Below are 18,883 nucleotides of genomic sequence, written 5' to 3'. Positions count from 1 at the left end.
TTTGAAAGACAAAAGGATGATAAACTGTGTATTGGAATGACAGCATACATAATGAAGAGCATATAAAAAAAAATGCTACGAAATCACAGTATGATGGATGTGCAAGAGATTACAGTGGCTGTGGTGAGAGGTGATGAAAATACTGTCGATGGAACCTGAAGCGGTATATAGATGGTAAGTAAAGAAGGTGGTGATGAATGGAAGACTGGTTATGAACATGAGTGGATTGTTGTTAAGTACAACTGGATGTGAGGCTCTATGCACCTGAGATGTGTAGGTGACTAAGTGTGCTTACTGAAATGAAATGGTTGGCTGGACAGTGGAAAATGTATGGATACTATATACAGATGCAGCGAGGTGATTAGGCACACTGAAGATAGGGTTTTGATGGTGAAATGTACAGCAAGTAGGCATGCTGTGAGGTACTTGTGAAGGAAATGCAAGGCATGATATAGGTGAGTAGCTGCATTAGGCTAGAGGGTGTCCTGGATATAGTTGACAGGTTGCAGGGATGTTATAAAATGAAGTGCAAGGAAGTGACATGTGTAACAGCTGAAGGTACCGTAACATGGAGATAGTGAATAGGAATGGAATGCTAAGGTGGTAAGGGATGCACACAGGTACTATACATTGGTGAAGTATATGTAACTGTGAGGATGTCTTACATCAAAACATTGTTGTAAATCCAAAAACAGGGTAGATTGTTTTTGCAGCAACTGTGGAGAGGTAGTGGCAATGTGCTTATAGTGGAGATACAATGATGCAGGGAAGAGGGCAGTGCACAAAGGTGGGTTGTGGGCCAATGCAACAGATTTATAACATGCCGGCAACTACTGCACAGGAAAGGACAAGGAAATGTAAGATGAGAAAAGGCAACTAATGTTGATATGCAGTAAGGTGGGGACAATAAGGGTAATGTAAGATGGTGTTATACACAGGGGGACGAACACAGTCTCTCCACCAGGGACAATTCCCTCTTCAATTGCAGCGAGAATTATATTCTTTTTATATCCTCAATCCTGAGCTTCTGATCTTTTAGCTCTATTTTGATGGCAGTGCCTACCTGGATCATGACAACAACACCTAAAGCTTAGCATTTCTTTTGACCAATTTCTCACTGCCCTGGACAAAATCAGTTTCTGCCAACTCTTTTTTTTTTTTTGGTATGATCCTGGCCTGGACCCCATTTTTACTAGCGGCATCAACGGTCATGGTGATAGAGTCTTTGGTGATAGTCGCATTTCCTGCTAACACCCAGCTATTCAACCGTGCACTTCTCTATAAGTGAACCCAAGCCACTAGCTTGGTACTCTGCACCTGTAACAATGACAATATCTTGGGGAAAGAGACTCTTTTCTCTCACCAAAACCAAGTGTTTTGATTACAGCAACATTTAGCATATCATACAATTTATTACAAACAATGTTGCCAAAACATCTTCAGTAATGGTAATCGAGAGGCCCCTCAACTGAGTGGTTTTCTCCAACAAGGAAATGATTTCCTTTTTGGCTGAGGTCCTCTGATCAGTTACCAGCACCCTAAGATTTTTCAAATTCTACCATTTAGCTTCTCAGGACTTGCAACCAACTGGGGATAGACGTAACCTTCATTAATCTACGTTCCTCCTCCCACATCAACAGTTATCTCAAATGATGATGAAGATTTTATGGATAGAACATCATCAACCCTATTAATGACATTCAGCCGTCATGGCCCCTACAAATTTATTGTTTCCTAGCAGAGATGGTTGCAATTGCTTTCACATCTTCACTTTCCCTGATTGGTCTAAATTTCTTTCTTAGCTCCCCAACCAATCCTTGCACAACTTTATCGATACTTTTCTTTATAGAGACTGGATTTACTCTAGAGGTCACAAGATTAATGCAAAGATGTATATAGCAGAAATAATGTAGATGAAAGGGGATGACAAGAAAAAAAAAATGAAAACTGATGGCAAAAGATAGGATTGATATTTTGTGTGGATTGGAATAAAAACTCTAGAACAAACGTTAATAGCATGAAGAGCATAACACGCAGATTCCAACCATCACAAATGTCATCACTCTTGAAAACTGCAAGGTGGTTCTTAAATTTACGATGGCAAATATCAACAGTCTGAATACCACCAGTTTGCTTTTTGTGACAAAAGGAGTCAAGACCTGATCCCTTCAGGCCTTGATCATTTAATTGGGGGGGGGGGGGGGGGGGGGAAACAATACAAGAATGGGTTTACTAACCACTACCAAATGTTATCTACGGGCGAGGAGTTTGATCACATGGATTCCAAAATATGCAGGGGATCTCAAATAAAACAGGGCACAGTTAGGGTATACCAACGATGAAACAAAACTTGTAGAAATAGCAACATATTATTAACAGAATGCTGAAAATAAAGCAACTAAAAAAAAAATGTTGAGGATGTAGGAAGATAAAGCATGCAGCAGATGGAATAGCAACTCACAACAAGTACTTACAGCTAAATAAAAAAAAATCCACAGCGAATGAGAGGAACTTATAACGAAACAGATGTAGATGTGGGTCCTATAAAATTAACGCAATGAACTATTTATCAAACCCATTCCAGATATGAGATTCTCGAGATTAAAAGTAGTGAACTCACAAAAGATTAATGGAATTCAATCTTGTTTCCTCATACCTTGACAAACAAGACAGACCTCATTTTCTGAATGATGAATACTTACCACTTCTTAAATTCCTAGTGAATAAATTATGTACCAATCCCAGTCGAACTCCCAGGTAAGTAAGATCCACCCTCGAGTTTCTCCACCCCAGAAATGCCTCTGGCCGACCACTGATCTACCTTGTTTTGAATATTCCCACAATCGGAATCCGACCCGAGGCCTCCATAAGATAACTAAAGTATGCAGATGGATGCATGATGGATAATCAAAACACATAATGAGAAAAAAAAAATGAAGTCTACTGGACCAGAGTATTTGATCGTTGTAATGTCTAACTTAAATTAGAAGGGAGGATCAAGTTGATGATTGCAGCTGATGTGAATCTGGTGTGCTGCAAACTCTAGCAATACTAAAACACCTCAGAGATGGTAAATCCAACAACAGAGGTTCGAAAATCAACGAAAAATAGAATTAACTGCAAACTGGAAATTATGACAAGGGCCAGAAAATTGGATAACATTAAGAGCAAATTGAAAATTAGCATAAAGGCAAGACACAAATTGCAAAACAGCCAAATGTAAAGAAACGCAGGGAAACATAAAAAATGAGGGATTAAATGTCAATCAAACATCGAGATAAACACGGGGAATCAAGATACATAGAAAAAATTAGAATATGAACAAACAATCACGATCAAAAGACAATAAAAACAAAAAAATCAAAATCAAAACATGACAAAAAGAAAATAAAGAAGAAAAAAGAAAAAAATAAAAAAAAAATAAAAAAATTGTTGGGAATGCAAGCACTCCATTGATATCGCATGAGGGGTAGGCTGACGTTGCACAAGCAACTCAGTGCCACCAGTGATGCTCTAGTAGGACGAAAACAGGAGAAACTGAAAGAAAATCAAAGAAAAAATGATATGTAAAATAGATGCAGAGGTGGAATAACCACCAGTGATAATGATGATGATACAAACTAAAGTTCGAAGAAAACAAATGAACCGGTGATGCCATTGCGAGGCATCGTCGTCCCTCAGTAAGTAAAAAAAAAATAGGAACTCTACCGCAAACTTGAAACAGAGGTGGGTATCGGAAACCAGAAGGTAGAGGAAGAAGTATGTGCAATCAGATAACGAGGATAAGAATAAAAGAAATCAGATTCTAAAGAAGCGTAAAAGAAAATTGTTCTGAGAAACCAAAGGAAAAACACTCGGAGATACAGGGGGAGAATCTCACTTTGTTTTGCAGAAGTCCTGAAGGAAGGAAACGACGCCCTTTCAATGGAACCAGAGGGGAAGTGTACTAACTCCCTTTTGCTAGCAGGATTCTTGGATGAGGGGGATCAGAGGATGTCGATAAGAGATCCTTGAGACCGATTATTGTATGAGTCATTCAGGAAAAGAGGGATCCAATAGAGAACTCGATGCCTCTGACTGCTGTCGTTAAGGCTGAAACTCCTTTGGCCTTGACTCTGTTATCTAGAGGATTTTTGGGCTTTAACTTGAGAATGAAGGGATGCTTCCTTTGAGATGCCGATTATTGCAGAGATTGGTTGGCTTCCATTGATCAAAATGGGGAAAATCAAGGAAATAGGAAGAAGAAGAAAGAGGGTCGGAGGGAGAAAAGGAAGAAAGTATGAAGAAGAAGATGGTGGGGTGGAAGACGATGACGAAATGGAGCTTCCTGCGGGCTCCTTTTAAAGAGAAAAAGGGGAAGGTTCGGGAGGGATTCGGTTAGAGATCGACGGGAGGAAAGGGGGGGCGATCGGTGGAAATGGAAGGTGGAGATGGAGAGAAGGAGGAGGGTCCAATGGTCAAGATGGAGAGAGATGAGGGTTGTAGATGGAGGTCGCACATGGGGGGGGGGGGGGGGGGGGGGGGGGAGGTCGGCCATGGAGGAAAACCCTCTTCCCTCAAAGAGGCGCTGCCCTCTCCTCTTCTACGAAGGAAAGCCCTAAGCCCTTATTTTACGAAAAGGGGGCCCTTTCAAAAAGATTTTCAAAAAAAGTGTTTCTCTTAAATGAGGTTTTTAGTAAAAGATGATTTTAAAAGCTAAACTCATTCGTTTTTCTCGTAAATTTTCCAATTTTCTTTATTTATATATTTTTTTGTGTTATTTTTCTATTTTTTTGTGTTTTTAAAATGAAATCCTAAAGTTTGTGAGGAAACAAAGATAAAAGCTAATTTTTTTGTGTATTTGCAAAAATATTTACAAAAAGGACATTTTCTGAGAATTTAAAAACTATTTTGAGAAAATTTCTTCAGAAATGGGTTTTGATCCGGATTTTGAGGAAATAGGGATTTAAAGTGCTGGATTCGGATCCGGAGTTGATTTTGAATATATCAATATGAATTTTAATTTGAAAAAATGACTTGATTTTCTCAGGAAACGGGGTTAGGGGCAAAAAGGGTTATTTTTACAAAACTTTAAAAAATTTGGGGTGTTCACAGAAAGCTCATATATTTAACTATTACATGACCTGACATCACATATTTTGTTCATATTCTTAGCCAGTTTATGCAGAAACCTCGCCAACCTCATTGGGATGCAACCATGAAATTGTTCAAATATTTGAAGAAAAACTCCAGAAAATGAATTCTATTGCATGCTAACAACCCTATGCACCTTTCTTGCTATACCGATTCAGATTGGGCTGATTATCCTATTACAAGGCGCTCCACCACAGGATATTGTACTTTCTTTGGAGACAATCTTATCTCTTGGAAAACCAAGAAACAAAACACTGTGTCCCGTTCATCTGTTGAGGCTGAATACAGATTCATGGTCATGGCCCCCAGTGAAATCATTTGGTTAAGATATTTACTACGTGAACTTGGTTTTCCCTTTGATGCACCTGCCACTTTATATTGTGACAATCAGTCTGCTTTACACATTATGGCAAATCCAGTCTTTCATGAGCGTACCAAGCACATCGAGCTCAATTGTCATTTTATCAGAGAAAAACTTTAGCAATGCATCATTACTACTCAGTTCATCTCTAACAAAGATTAACGTGCTGACATCTTCACCAAAGCACTTGGCCGAGATCAACTTCACTATTTACTTGACAAGTTGAGCTTGATTGAACCTCATGAGCCAACTTGAGAGGGAGTGTTAATTGTTGTTGGATTCATTCCACTTATCGTGGATGTTATCTCACTTATCGTGTAAATGTGATTCATCATGGAGCAAATGTGATTCATTCCACTTATCGTGGATGGTTATCCCTATTATCATGCTAATGGCCCTATTATCATGCTAATGGGTGTTGCTACAATTGTACTCTCACCTTTATTGTGCAGTTGCTACATTTGTGCACCCTAATAGTCGATCCTTATTATCGTGCAAATGGGCAGTTGCTACATTGGTGTTGTAGCAATTGCCATTCATTATCAGATAGCCTTATCACATCCCTTTTTACTGTTGTAATTTTTTCCCCTTTTTGTAACTTTTTCTCTTCTTTATAGGAGTCAATTTAGCATTGTATTATATAAGAAATACACCTACTTGAAATGAAGTATCAATCGAATTCCTCCCTTGTCATCCTATCATTTATCATCATGTCTCTTTTAATAGAGATCACATTTGTACAATTATATTTGCCGAAAAGAACTACTAGATATGATGTTTTAATGTGAGAATTAAGATGCAAATCATTTAGCTTGAAGACCATCCTCTCTCTCTCTCTCTCTCTCTCTCTATATATATATATATATATATATATATATATATATATATATATATATATATATAATTAAGACATGTATCTCCCCTTTTAACTTAGTCCATGTGTTATATTCAAGATGGAATTTGCATTTGTTTTTTCCAATTTTAGGATAAAAAGAGTAATCGACATATCTCAACCTTGTTGCATGAACTAGGGCCTTTTTTGTCAAGCCCGACCTTTCACTATTGAACCACTAGTTAGTTTAGTTAGTTGTAGAGCTCACCCCCACTTGCCTGTGTGAAATCTCTCTCTCTCTCTCTCTCTCTCTCTCTCTCTCTTTGTCTTTTTTGTTTAGTGTTTTTCTAGTGGGTTAACTGCAGAAAACAAGGGTGCTTCTAAAGTTTCTAGCTCAATGAAGTGAGGAATCTTGTAATTCATTCGAGTCTTTTTTTGGACTAACTAATAATTAATGAGCAATAAACTTTACTTTGCAAAATTGTATATTTGGAAAGTTGGATTCACAAAAACAAACTCTTTTTCTTAAGAATTTTAGCGCCCATTTGCAAACCTGCTTGTTTCAAAAAAGAGCATAAATAGACTACGTTGTAACCGAATATCTTATTGTGACATGATTTATCCTTCAAACCGTGGGTACATCATTGTGCAACTCGCATGAAATGAGATCACCACGGATCTCTCATATGTTTATCGCAGTATCCGTATGCTGTGTATGTCTCGTGATACTGGTTTCGATAAATGGGATAAGGGTTTTTCAACAGAACTACACCCAAACACATGCTTGTGCCCTTAATCGGGGTTATCCGAGTCGTATCGGATACACAAACCGAAGTAGTAAAAACACTTCTCCTAAATACGTCAATTTAGGAGACTTGGTTGCGATCTCGCAACATGAAGGACTTTCAAATTCTGCTTTGCAAAACTACATATTTAAAAAACAGGTTCGCACTAGGAATCTCCTTTTTAGAGAATTGAAGTGCATAAGTGCGACTCACATCTTTTAAAACAACGAGCGAAACGGGATATGCTCAAGGTTGCTCTTATGTAAGTGCAAGTCAACAAAAAATGCTAGCCCGAGCACAATGCAGTGTGACTGCAAGACACAAGCAATCTTCATTGTGCGAAACTATGCATTGAGCACAAAAAATGTGTAAGCAACGCCTTAGCCTTTTACATAATATTAACATGCTTCTGTTGTTTATATTATGTTCTATGCATATGTTTGTTCATTTGCATGTGTCTGGATTTTGGTATGATGCGAAAACTGACATGTTTGCTCCATGTTCATGTTTCGATCAACTGTTAATCATGATTTCCATGTTGCTTTATATTCTGTTTTATATCATGATGTTGATTGTGAAACTGTGTGATCTGAAATATGATCCAACATGCTTGTCTCATAAAACACATTTTATCCAGCTTTCCTCTCTACTGGACATTAGCCTCCAAGCTTTCAAGTTCAACGATAACTGTTGTTGAACATCGTCTTTGTGCTTTTCTGTGGAATGAGAGTGATAATAAGTCTCACAAGTCACATGCATATCATTCAATGGGATGTTGTCTGCATACCTTTGACAAAGTGGGCATTGCCCTTAGACGTGATGCTGATATTAATAAGGCAAACTTGGCCTACTTAGCTAGGTCCATTCTTTGAAGACCGTCCTTGTGGACTTCTTTTATCAAGTATTTGCCTAGACTGAGTTTATGAACATTTTAAGAGTAAATAAATATGAAAATCAAAGTGAGAGAAAACCACACAAAAAGGAACAATGCTTAACGTGGTTCAAATCATAAAGATCCTACATCCACGGAAAACCTCACACTCACTCATTTTATTTCATGTGAGATGTGATACATATATGTTCAGCAGGAGCTAAAACGTTACACTTTTTGTTAGGCATAGAAATTGCCTTTCTTAATTCATCTTTATCTCCTTTGCTTGAATTGTCCTTATCCTTCTTATCATGCTAACGTGATCATCAAGACTAAGTTGACTAGGAGCTGAGTCATTGTCATATTGTTAACATTTTCTCTCAAACTAAGTCGGTTGCAAAGGCTTAGTTTGGATCTTAGACCCAAAAAACTATTGTTTAGCCAGAGATTTAGTGAATATATGACATTTGCATAGAGGAAGGCACATACTTGGTGGTAAGATTGTCATAATCAACCATCTCTCAAACATAATGAAAATCAATCGGTATATGCTTCGAGCGATTGTCAAAAATCGGATTAATAGTCATATGAAGAGCACTGATATTGTCGCAATGAAGGATGGGAGCAGATTCTATCTTAATGCCAATATCTCAGAGAATAGAAAGAATCCATGTGATCTCTGCTATAGTTGATTCAATGGACCGATATTCTGCTTTCACACTAGAGAAAGCTACTGTGTTTTGTTTCTTAATACTCTAAGAAATACAATTGGCTCCAAGATATATACAAAACCCAATAATAGATTTTCTGGTGATTTGACAGTCTGCCTAATCCGCATATGAAAGAGCATATAGGCCTAAGGTACTTTATGTCAGAATTCGAAAGTCATAATCAATAGTCCCTTTGACATATCGAAGGATACATTTCACTGCCTAGAAATAATTGTCCATCAGCGCATGCATGAATTAACTAACAAGGTTTACATTAAAAGATAAATCAGGGCGAGTACGTCGACAAAATTGTGGTATAAAGTAGGATTTTCAAAAACTTTATCCCTTGACGATTTTGTATTAATCTTGGTCGCCATAGGCATGCTGATGGGTTTACAATCTAGCATAGTAGCATGTTCTAGAATATCCCAAGCAAATTTTGTTTGACATAAAAACATCTCTTCATTTGCATGAACAACTTCAATTCCAAGAAAGAAATGCAATCTTCCCAAATCTTTCACACAAAACTCTTTTTGTAAATCCCTCAAAAAGTGTTCAGGAGACTAGACTTGTTTCAAATGAGGACCATGTTATCAACATATATAAGAAGAATAAGGCAATTTTCTTGATCATGATATGTAAACATAGAGGGATTATAAACACTGCTTTTAAAACCATATTGAAAAAGAAAATCATTGAGTCTCTCAAACCAGGGTCGAGAATTTTTTTATAACCCATATAATGCTTTCTTAAGACGGCACACATGATTCAAAAATAGTGGATCTTCATACCCAGGTGGTTGTTGCATAAAAATGATTTCATCATTAAGTTGTCGTATTTCCCAATGCTTAACTGTAGCAACAGTGAGAATGGTTCTAATACTTGCCGATCGAATGACTAGTGAAAAAGTTTTTTAAAAATCAACTCCTTCAATTTGAGTAAACCCTCTAGCAACAAGTGTATCCTTTAGATGATCTAATATTCCATCAGACTTGAGTTTCGTCTTAAAAACCTATTTTGATCTCACTATATTCATATTAGATTTCAATGAAACTAATTCTCAAGTTTGATTTTCAGTTGAGGCTGTCATTTCTTCATCCATGGTTGCCTTTCATCCAAGGTGCAAAACATCACCCCTAATATTCTTTGGTTCTTTTGGAACCGTCTCATAAAGAATATGAAGATTAGCATACTTGAGATTTGGTTTATAGACTCTTAACATCCTGCGGGTAGTCATAGTTTTTTCGATGTTCATTGATATTTTCTTCGGGTGAAGGATCAGTCTCAACAGAGTCTTGATGAAGAACATCTCCAGATAAAGGACCAATAGGTTGATTGTTTAACAAATGACATGTATCAAGCAAGTTGTCCTGCTATAGTCTTCATAAGAGTGATTTCAAGGATCACTTTGAATATAAGGATCAGTCTCATGGTTAACAACTTGATCGTCATCCTCAAACTCTACATCAATAAAACTGAAAAAAAAATCATTTCCAACATTTTCATTTTTGAAAAGAGCAACAAGATTTCTAAAAGAAAAATTGTCTTCATCAAACACTACATGTCTTGACATATAGGACTGCCTTGTCAGAGGATGATAACACTTATACCCGTTATAGTTTGAACTGTACCCAAGAAAAATAGAGGGCAACGATTTTGGGTCAAATTTATCCTTAGCATATCCTCTGCTAGCTTGGATTTAATTTTTGCTTCCCTAATATGAGTAACGGCAATTTTTTATACATTTCTACCATGACCAGATCATTTCCATGACACGGTACAAGATTCTTAAGTTTGTGAACATTACTTGACATGTATTTTGAGGCACCTGTATCGATGAACCATTCCTCATCTTAACTTTTCTTTATTTTTATAGTTGCTAAAGCCTTGAAAAGCATGATTGAATCTGTTGTAGCACTTTAAGGTTGAATGATTTCTCTTTCCACAAATTTGAAAAATCACAGTTTTATCCTTATCTTTCTTAGAGGGACCTCCTTGGCCTTATTTTTCTGAACGAGAGGCCTCACCTTGATCTCGACCACTTTGAGCAAAACCTCATCCTCTAGAATTAAAACAATATTGAATACCTCCTCTTTTCTTGAATTGATTATGTTGAGCATAATAAGCAACATGCTGTTCACTGGGCTCATTAAGTTTATTTCAAACCTCAGGATCTTGAAGTAACAAAACAACTTTTTCATATGGAAGAACAAACGACTTTAACATAGCTAACACAAAAGACTTGTATTAAGAACAAAGTCCTCGGAAAAGCTAGAAGGATTTTTCTCCATCTTCAACAGGTTTTCCTATGACAACTAGATCATCACAAACAACTTTAAATTTTCTAACATATTCATCAAGAGAATCAGATCATTTCTTGAGAGATATCATCCGATAAAGGAGATGAAAAGCTCGCTCTTTAGATTCCTGAGCCAAAGCATTAACAAGAGTCTTCCAAATCTCTCTTGACGAGTGTGCCAGTGATCCAACCTCTTAGAAGCCGATCAGATCAACGCCAAACAACAAACGATAAATTTTGAATAACCATAGTCACGTCGGATGGATAAACAATGGTGGGTGGTGGCATAGGTCTTTCATCACTTAGAAACCCTTGCATATCTTGGTTGTCAATGATTGCTATTACTTGAGTTTTTTACAACAAAAAAATTGTTTAACTCGGCTTGAGTGAAATGAAATTGACAACATTCAACTGAAGTGGGTATGGGTAAGGAGATGAGCCGACCGTACCTAAAAGAGATGTAAGCAAACTTCGATTATAATGCTCACTTCAAGCTCGCTCTGATACCATAAAAAATATGAAAATCAGAGAGAGCAAACCACACAAAAAAGGATCAATGCTTAACGTGGTTCAGATCATTCAGATCTTACATCCTCGGGAAAACCTCACACTCTCTCACTTTATTTCATTTGAGATGTGATACATATATGCTCAACATGTGCTAAAATGTTACACTTTCCGTTAGTCTTAGAAACTGCCTTTCTTAATTCATCTTTATCTTCTCCGTTTGAATTGTCCTTATCCTTTTCACTTGGTTGGTTTTAGCAAACCAACTTGCTTTCTTATCATGGTCCAACATTTGCTGCTGTGTCATCATGTTAACCTATCCATTAGGACTGAGTTGACTACAGGAGCTGACTCATAGTCATATTGTTAACAAAGAGGTTTCTCATAGCTCTTGGTCATGGAAGGGTCTCTTGTGGGTTTGGTCCCTTATTAAGAACCATATTAGTTAGAAACTTGATGATGGTTTTACTTGCAGATTTTGGACATTCATGGGGACCTAGTATTCTGTGCAGTAGTATTAATGGGCAGCATACGATACCATCCCTTAGAATGCTCACTTGGTCTGTTTGTGTTGCAGTCATTCACTATAAAGCTAATGTACCTTTTTTTTTAATTTATGCCTCTCTCTTGGATTAAATCTCCTTATGTCATGATCTTGATTGTCTATTATGGGACAATGTTTCTTTCACAGCCATCTGTCGAAGCCATATTTGGGAAGCAATCATATTTAAATACCTTGTTGAAATGTGGCATAGGAATCTTTGGTATAAGGGGTTTCTTCCCCGAGTTGGACTCTTTAATATTGCAGCATTTTTTCTACAAACGATCGACTTTAATATTGCAGCATTTTTCTTGCTAGTAAATTTTTACTTTTGCGGTAATGCAGAAGGATCAGGTCATCATATCTCTGTGTCCTGTAGTGTCACTAATAAGATATGGTATTTTCTTGCTACGAAATTTAGTTGCAGACACCTTCATTTCCAATGTGTGATTGAAGGAACTGAATGGTGTTCGTTAAATCTTTTAAATGGCCATGGCTTAGTAAGTGCTGGAAGTTAATGTTTCATATTATTATCTGAAAGTTGTGGGGCTTTCGTAATAAAATTGTTCATGAGGATTGGTCCCCTTCGGTGACCTCTACGTGTGCTGAGGTGTGGGCAGCTTGCCAAGATTTTTTTTTTAAAAAATTGCACTGAAATTCAAATGTGTTACAGTTGGTAAAGGTCTAGTTACAGTTTCTATCTCATGTAACTATCGACCATGCATGGATCTTATTGATGCAAGAGATTATTAGAGGTCGATGTCAGATTAGTGGGGCCCTGTGCACATACCTATTTTCTGCTTAGTCTTGTTAGTCGCACAGGGGAGAGTTGATTATGGTGGAGTGAATTTTCACATCCTGCTAATATGTAAATGAATTTAAATATTAATTCAGGAAAGAGGGGGGTGGAGGGGGTGGTGGCTGATCCCCCAAGTTTTTTTCTTTTCGAAAAAAAGGAAAAAAAAAATCACGTTTTCCAAGATGATAGATATTGACAGGAGGTTTTTATTAGACAATCTTTAGAAAAATGTTTGGCCTATATCTGAAATTTCCAAAAAGTATGGCTCATTTTTGAAATTATAGCAAAAGTTGACCCTAAATGTAATTTTCTAAAAAAGTAACTCAGGTGGTCATTCTTGAACAGATAAGCATTTACCTTAGGTATTTGAAAACTAAGTCGGCTAGATGGAAAATTTGTTACATATTCTAAGATGAAATAGGTTAACATTACAATATTAAAGGCCATGATGATCCACATGATTTCTCATGCATCTATACTTCTTAGAATAGAAACCATCTATAACATGTCCATGCCACAAAAAAGAAAAGATTTACTCCTCTCGGGTTTGTAGTATTATCTTCACGTCAAGTGATATAGAGATTAACAATTATAATTCTAAAATTCATCCATCAATTGGATACTTGCCAACTGTCCGGAGCTAATAAAAAGCGGGCTACTTTGCGGAAATGCACTATGATGTCTTCTAAGTGTGGTAACACACCATTGGAAGCTTGATTTTAACATGTAAGTAAATGTGATTATGGTCCTTTCCTTGGGTGGGGTTGAGGGGTATAACCAAATAAACCAGGTTTTGAAACAAAAAAAAAACTCGTTTTGAACTCCTGAAATAGGCTCAGTAGACTGAACCCAAAGAAAGGGTGTTCGCCTGAGCTCCGCTCATAAGGATTCGTACATTAATAAACATATGGGAAAATTTTATTTAGGGGCTAACCTTTTCTCCTTAATTTTAAATATGGGACTCACATTTTTGAAATTTCAAATATGGGGCAAACTTTTTATGAAAACAGTCAAATAAGGAACAGTAACACTTAATGATGAAGGTCACTGTTGTAATTTGATTTATGAACCTGAGTTAAGAAAGACAACATTAAATGTAGGCCCTTATTTGGTAGTTTCTAAAAAATGTAGTCATATTTAAAATTTCAGAAATGTATGATCATATTTGAAATTAGAGGTAAAAGTTTGGCCTTAAGTGAAATTTTCTCTAAATATATTTTAGTATCATAGAGAGCATTGCACTGAAATTCAAATGTGTTACAGTTGGTGAGATTTAGAGTTCAATTCAAAACTTTTTTGTTTTTTACTCGAAGAAACCGCTTCAGGCCTAACCACGCTTGCTCAGCCTGCTGTACTTAACGTCTCTTTCCATCTTTATGTCAACATAAAACTCCATGGGTTTACCCCTCGACCCCAGTGACTCGCCAAGCTTCGGCTTATGCAAGGGGGTAACACCTATAGGATTCGAACTTAGACTGCCCGTCAAATGGTCTAAGGCCCCATTCCACTAAGCCAAACCCCTTGGGTCTTAGAGTTCAAATACTATTGATTACATCTTTACAATAATGTATTTTATTTCATAAATGAGCCGTAGCAGGTTGAGTCAAAATTTTATTATTCTTGATCTGTTATAAACAAACCAGCTCGAGCTTGGTTCGTTTTAGCTTGGGCTTGCTATGAACTGAAACTTGGCTGGGCTTTTTACAAAAATGAGCTAAGTTTGAACACTTTTAGTTTGTTTGGCTCATTTACCATAACGATGTATAGGCTCTCTCACCCCCACCCCCCCACCCCGGGTCATAGTGACAAACGTTTTTATGGCAATTTCTCGTTTTGCAATTTCTCGCAAGAAATTGAAAAAAATCCATAAATCTTGCATTTTTATCGGCAAAATCTTGGCAATAAAAAAAGTAATTAAAAATATTTTATATAAGAAAATATTAATAAAATTATTTAAAAATCAAAAACCATGTTTTTTTGCAATAAATAGCCGCTTAAAACGTAAATATCGTGTTTAAATCACGGTATTTGTGATTTTTTCATAAATCTTGCGATATTTTGAAAATCTCGTGAGAAATTGCCATTTTAAACTTTCAGGCAATTTCTCGCTATACTATCGCGAGATTTTCATTAATCTCGCGATATTTGTCACTATGGGTGTGGTTTATATTGGATCCGGTAAGCTAGCCGGTTGTATCTTAGGGGCTGCCGAACCTGATCCTGCCTAAGCCAGGCTCGGTCTGACCTGAACCCATTATCAGCATACCAAAGTCCATTGCGATACAGACCCATGGGTCTGGCTCAAGTCTGACCAATTGACAGCCCCAGAAGTGGACCTGGCCACAGGTCAGCTACAAACCGATTTGACCAGGGTCGGATCCAGTAAAACCTGAGTTTCTGCATAATGAAATAGGTTCGATGGATATTCATGTTGGACCCACATAGCACAAGTAGTACATGGATCCCAGTGTGGTTTATAAAAATTTCCATGGACCTGGATCAGGACAGAGTTCACTTGAAATCCTTTTTTTCAATGTAGAAAAAATAAGAAATTAAGAATTCACCTGGTCTGTTTATGCTATATATATATATATATATATATATATATATATTTATGGACCGGATTCAGATTCTGCCTGTTCTAGCTCCGGTAGGGTGCGCACCCGGTAACAGCAGCTCAAAGTCTGATGCGGGTCTGGTTCTATTCGGGTCCATTGTAGGTCCGAACCGTTCTCTCTCTCTAAAATCTCGCTATTTCTTCTTTTGGGGCGTGATATTTTCGAGTTTTTCTCAGAGCGGGAAGTTTCTCGAGCAATTCTCATGGACTCCGACGGAAGTAAGAGCAAAAGTCCGGCGGAACGCAAGAGTTCTAAGAGAGGAAGGCCCAAAGAAACCGCACTCAAACAGAGTCTGCACTCGAAATCTGTCTACAATTGACCCAAATATATGTATTAATTTAGAAATGAATATCTGGGTCTTCGTTTATTGATCTTCTTCTCGTTTTCCCGTTTAGAATCGCCGGCGGAATTCTTCGCAGAGAACAAGAATATCGCGGGGTTCGATAATGTAAGCGCGTTATTTTGAAATATGAGAGTTCTGTTTTAGTAGGAATTCTTTTCGTTGCATTTGATTTTGTGGTTGATTTTTGTTGTAAGTTGATCGATAGTGATAGTTTTGAGTTTTTGGTGGTCTTAGTCTGTTTCCGTTTCTAGAATTTGTTTTTTTATCGAGGAACTAGGCTTTCATTTTTATTGGTTTTGTTAATTATTGTGTGTTTGTGTTTATGCTTTCATTTTTATTGATTGTTTTACTTTTCGATTTACCCACTTATCCATATAAACAAGATAATGTGAGATATTTTATTATGGAGCAAGATGCAATTTCCCCGCTGATCCTGCTTATCAGGATAAGTGGGTGCGTCCAAATACTCCATATGTTTGGATAACCCAAGTTATCCAGAAAATGTGGGATAAGTTGGGATATTGTGTTGTGGTGCATAATACAATAAACCAACTTCCCAGTTTTCCGGATAATTGGGTGAGTGCCACCACCCTTTTAATGGAAAAGGGGGAAATATGTTTAACGTGGGTTGTTGAATGATGCAATGCAGCCTGGGAAGTCTCTTTACACAACGGTCCGTGAGCTTGTTGAGAACGCACTTGATTCAGCAGAGTCTATCTCCGAGATTCCAGAAATCGAAATAACCATGTAAGTGTGTTTTAGCTATCACTTCCACGGTATATGGAAAGATGAAGGGTTCTTATTTACATGTTAAATTTATGCACTGATGTGCTTTTAATGCTGTTTGGAGAATTGTTTAAAAGAAAATGTGGGAGAATCATATGAACTTCCTGAGGTTTGAGTTCCAGAGAAAACTGGTAGATGTCTAACTTGGGATCAATTAAAGGGTAAGTGCAGGAATGCCTATAATTTCTCAAAGGAAGTGGAAATTTCTGACCTTAATGAAGCAAGGAAGTTAGTCAGATGGATATGAGGAATGCAAAATCCGATTCCATTGACTATGATTTCAAAGCGACAAGGAACTATCTCTTGTAACTGTACTTCTGAATTGAGTTCGCTCCTAGCATTTGAAGTGGTGATTTTGTGGGTCACCTGAGTGTGTTGTTTTTCTTTTCCTTGTGAAGATAACATGTTGAATGTTTTTTTTTCACCTGAGTGTTGTAGTTCCTTTTACCTCTGAAGAGCTTGTGTTTGCATGGATAATATGTTTGGTTTGATGTGCCTTTAGCACAAGGAAGGAAGTCGATAGCGATCCTTTTCATAATTTCCAGTAATTGGTAGTGGAAATTTCCTTTTATGCTGCTTTCCTCTGTGCATTTATCATTTGCTTTCTTCTGTAAGAAATTTTTTTATTGTTTTTGTTACTTTTTTGCTCTGGGTTTCCATGGATGGTAGGACATGGAGGTAAAAAACCACAAATATATCTTACCTGACATTGTCTTAGCTGTTAAAGAATCTAAATTAAGATGGTTGTAAACGGGTCAAATTTTGCACTTTCCATGGCTTGAAAATTGGAACTTGTCAGTGTGTCCATGTGCCGTGAGTTGGATGTTTCAACCCAACAGTTAACGTCATTAGGAAGAATGAATTACTAAAAAAAAAGGAAAAATAAGCATAGCTTGCCCACCGCAAGGTTTTTCGATGATTGTAAATGAGTTTACCGTAGCCCCACCTGACTGATGATGTAGTGAATCATTGGGTTGTACGGGATATACAATCAAAGTTGACATTAGGCCTCAACAAGGCAAGAGATCTGAGATGCGATGCCTCTCCTTGCTCCCTGACATAAAGCTTATCATCTAGTTAGGCTTAAATATATATTAGTGTCACCTCTCTGAGAAAGCCAAAACACCAAGGTCTCTGTCTTGCTGCCTGATTAAGCTTAGACATGGATGTGCCACCAAAGTCGAAATGAGCTCCCTGTCAATACAACAAGATCTTCAATCTAAGTCCCAATAATAATCTTTCTTGTGTATAGTAATTTGATGGGTGCTCAATACATCTTTTGTTCATTGCTTTCCCACTATGATATAATGATAGCTATATTGCTCAAAATATTGAAAATGATGTCCTTATTTTGCTTGAGTACAGTGAAGAGATTAACAAAAGGAAGTTTAATACTATGATTGGGCTTGTTGATCGTGAGCGGATTGACGAGGAACTATATGATGACTTTGAATCTGCTAAGGCGCGTGAGGTATGTTCAATGTTAATGTCTGCTGCTTATGTGATCATATGTTTGAAAATTTTGCCTGACTTGATGGGAATAGTGAATATTGAACAGTCTGCATATCTCTGGATAAAGATCTGTTATTTGTAAGAGAGGATTTGAGTAAAATATAAGGCAAACCTGACAACTGATACTTCTAGATGTAGCCCTTCCATTCTAGTTCATATGAAAGTTGCTCCTTGCCTTTTCATATACTTCTTTTTCCTTCTTCACTTTGGTATACAAAGCGCAACTTGTTCGTGAGATTCAGAAGCCAGTTATAAGAGCAATGCTTTTTCTTTTGTTGGGAAAAATATTTTCATCTTTGCTTGGTTTCATGAAATTGTTTGAGTGGCTGATGCCTTTGAGCCACAAGAAATGAACATCACTTCACAGTACAAAAATGAGGGTTCTCATTTACTGGCAAAAACTTCATCTTTGCTCAGTTTCGTGGAACTTTCATGGAATCATTCCAGTAGACAAACTCTCAGGGCACAAAAAATGAGAACTTAACTTCAGAATGATGCCAGTTTTGGGATTCATGTTCATTCTTAGCTTCACATCTATGTCACACGGACTCGGCTAGGGAGGCACCGCACCTGAGTCGACACGCCCCGACACGGGTGCGGCTTCGGACACTGCCCGGACTCGGTCAACACCGAGTCGGACTCGGTCAACACCGAGTCGGACTCGGTCAACACCGAGTCAGACTCGGTCAACACTGAGTCGGACTCGGTCAACACCGAGTCAGACTCGGTCAACGAGTCGAGGCTGAGTCCGTCCTTGTTTTGGACTTAGTCAACGTTGACCGAGTC

The 18,883-nt window shown here is 37.5% G+C and overlaps 1 protein-coding gene and 1 pseudogene across 1 annotated transcript in view; one reads left to right on the top strand and one right to left on the bottom strand.

The window, feature by feature from the left end:
- Nucleotides 1-830: 830 nt before the first annotated feature.
- Nucleotides 831-2,680, bottom strand: LOC149830371 (ruBisCO large subunit-binding protein subunit alpha pseudogene; annotated as a pseudogene).
- A 12,952-nt stretch (nt 2,681-15,632) lies between these two features.
- TOP6B (topoisomerase 6 subunit B) overlaps nt 15,633-18,883 on the top strand; it is a 67,235-nt gene continuing 63,984 nt past the window's right edge. The window contains exons 1-4 of the mRNA XM_090016478.1: nt 15,633-15,746; nt 15,852-15,904; nt 16,449-16,546; nt 17,951-18,056. Coding sequence (XP_089872604.1) covers nt 15,659-15,746; nt 15,852-15,904; nt 16,449-16,546; nt 17,951-18,056 — 345 coding nt within the window. The 5' untranslated portion in view covers nt 15,633-15,658. The remainder of the gene's footprint in view (nt 15,747-15,851; nt 15,905-16,448; nt 16,547-17,950; nt 18,057-18,883) is intronic.

Source organism: Nuphar pumila, chromosome 8, assembly GCF_984573655.1.
Source record: "Nuphar pumila chromosome 8, dmNupPumi1.hap1.1, whole genome shotgun sequence".
NCBI lineage: Eukaryota > Viridiplantae > Streptophyta > Magnoliopsida > Nymphaeales > Nymphaeaceae > Nuphar > Nuphar pumila.
This window is presented reverse-complemented; position numbering and strand designations above follow the sequence as displayed.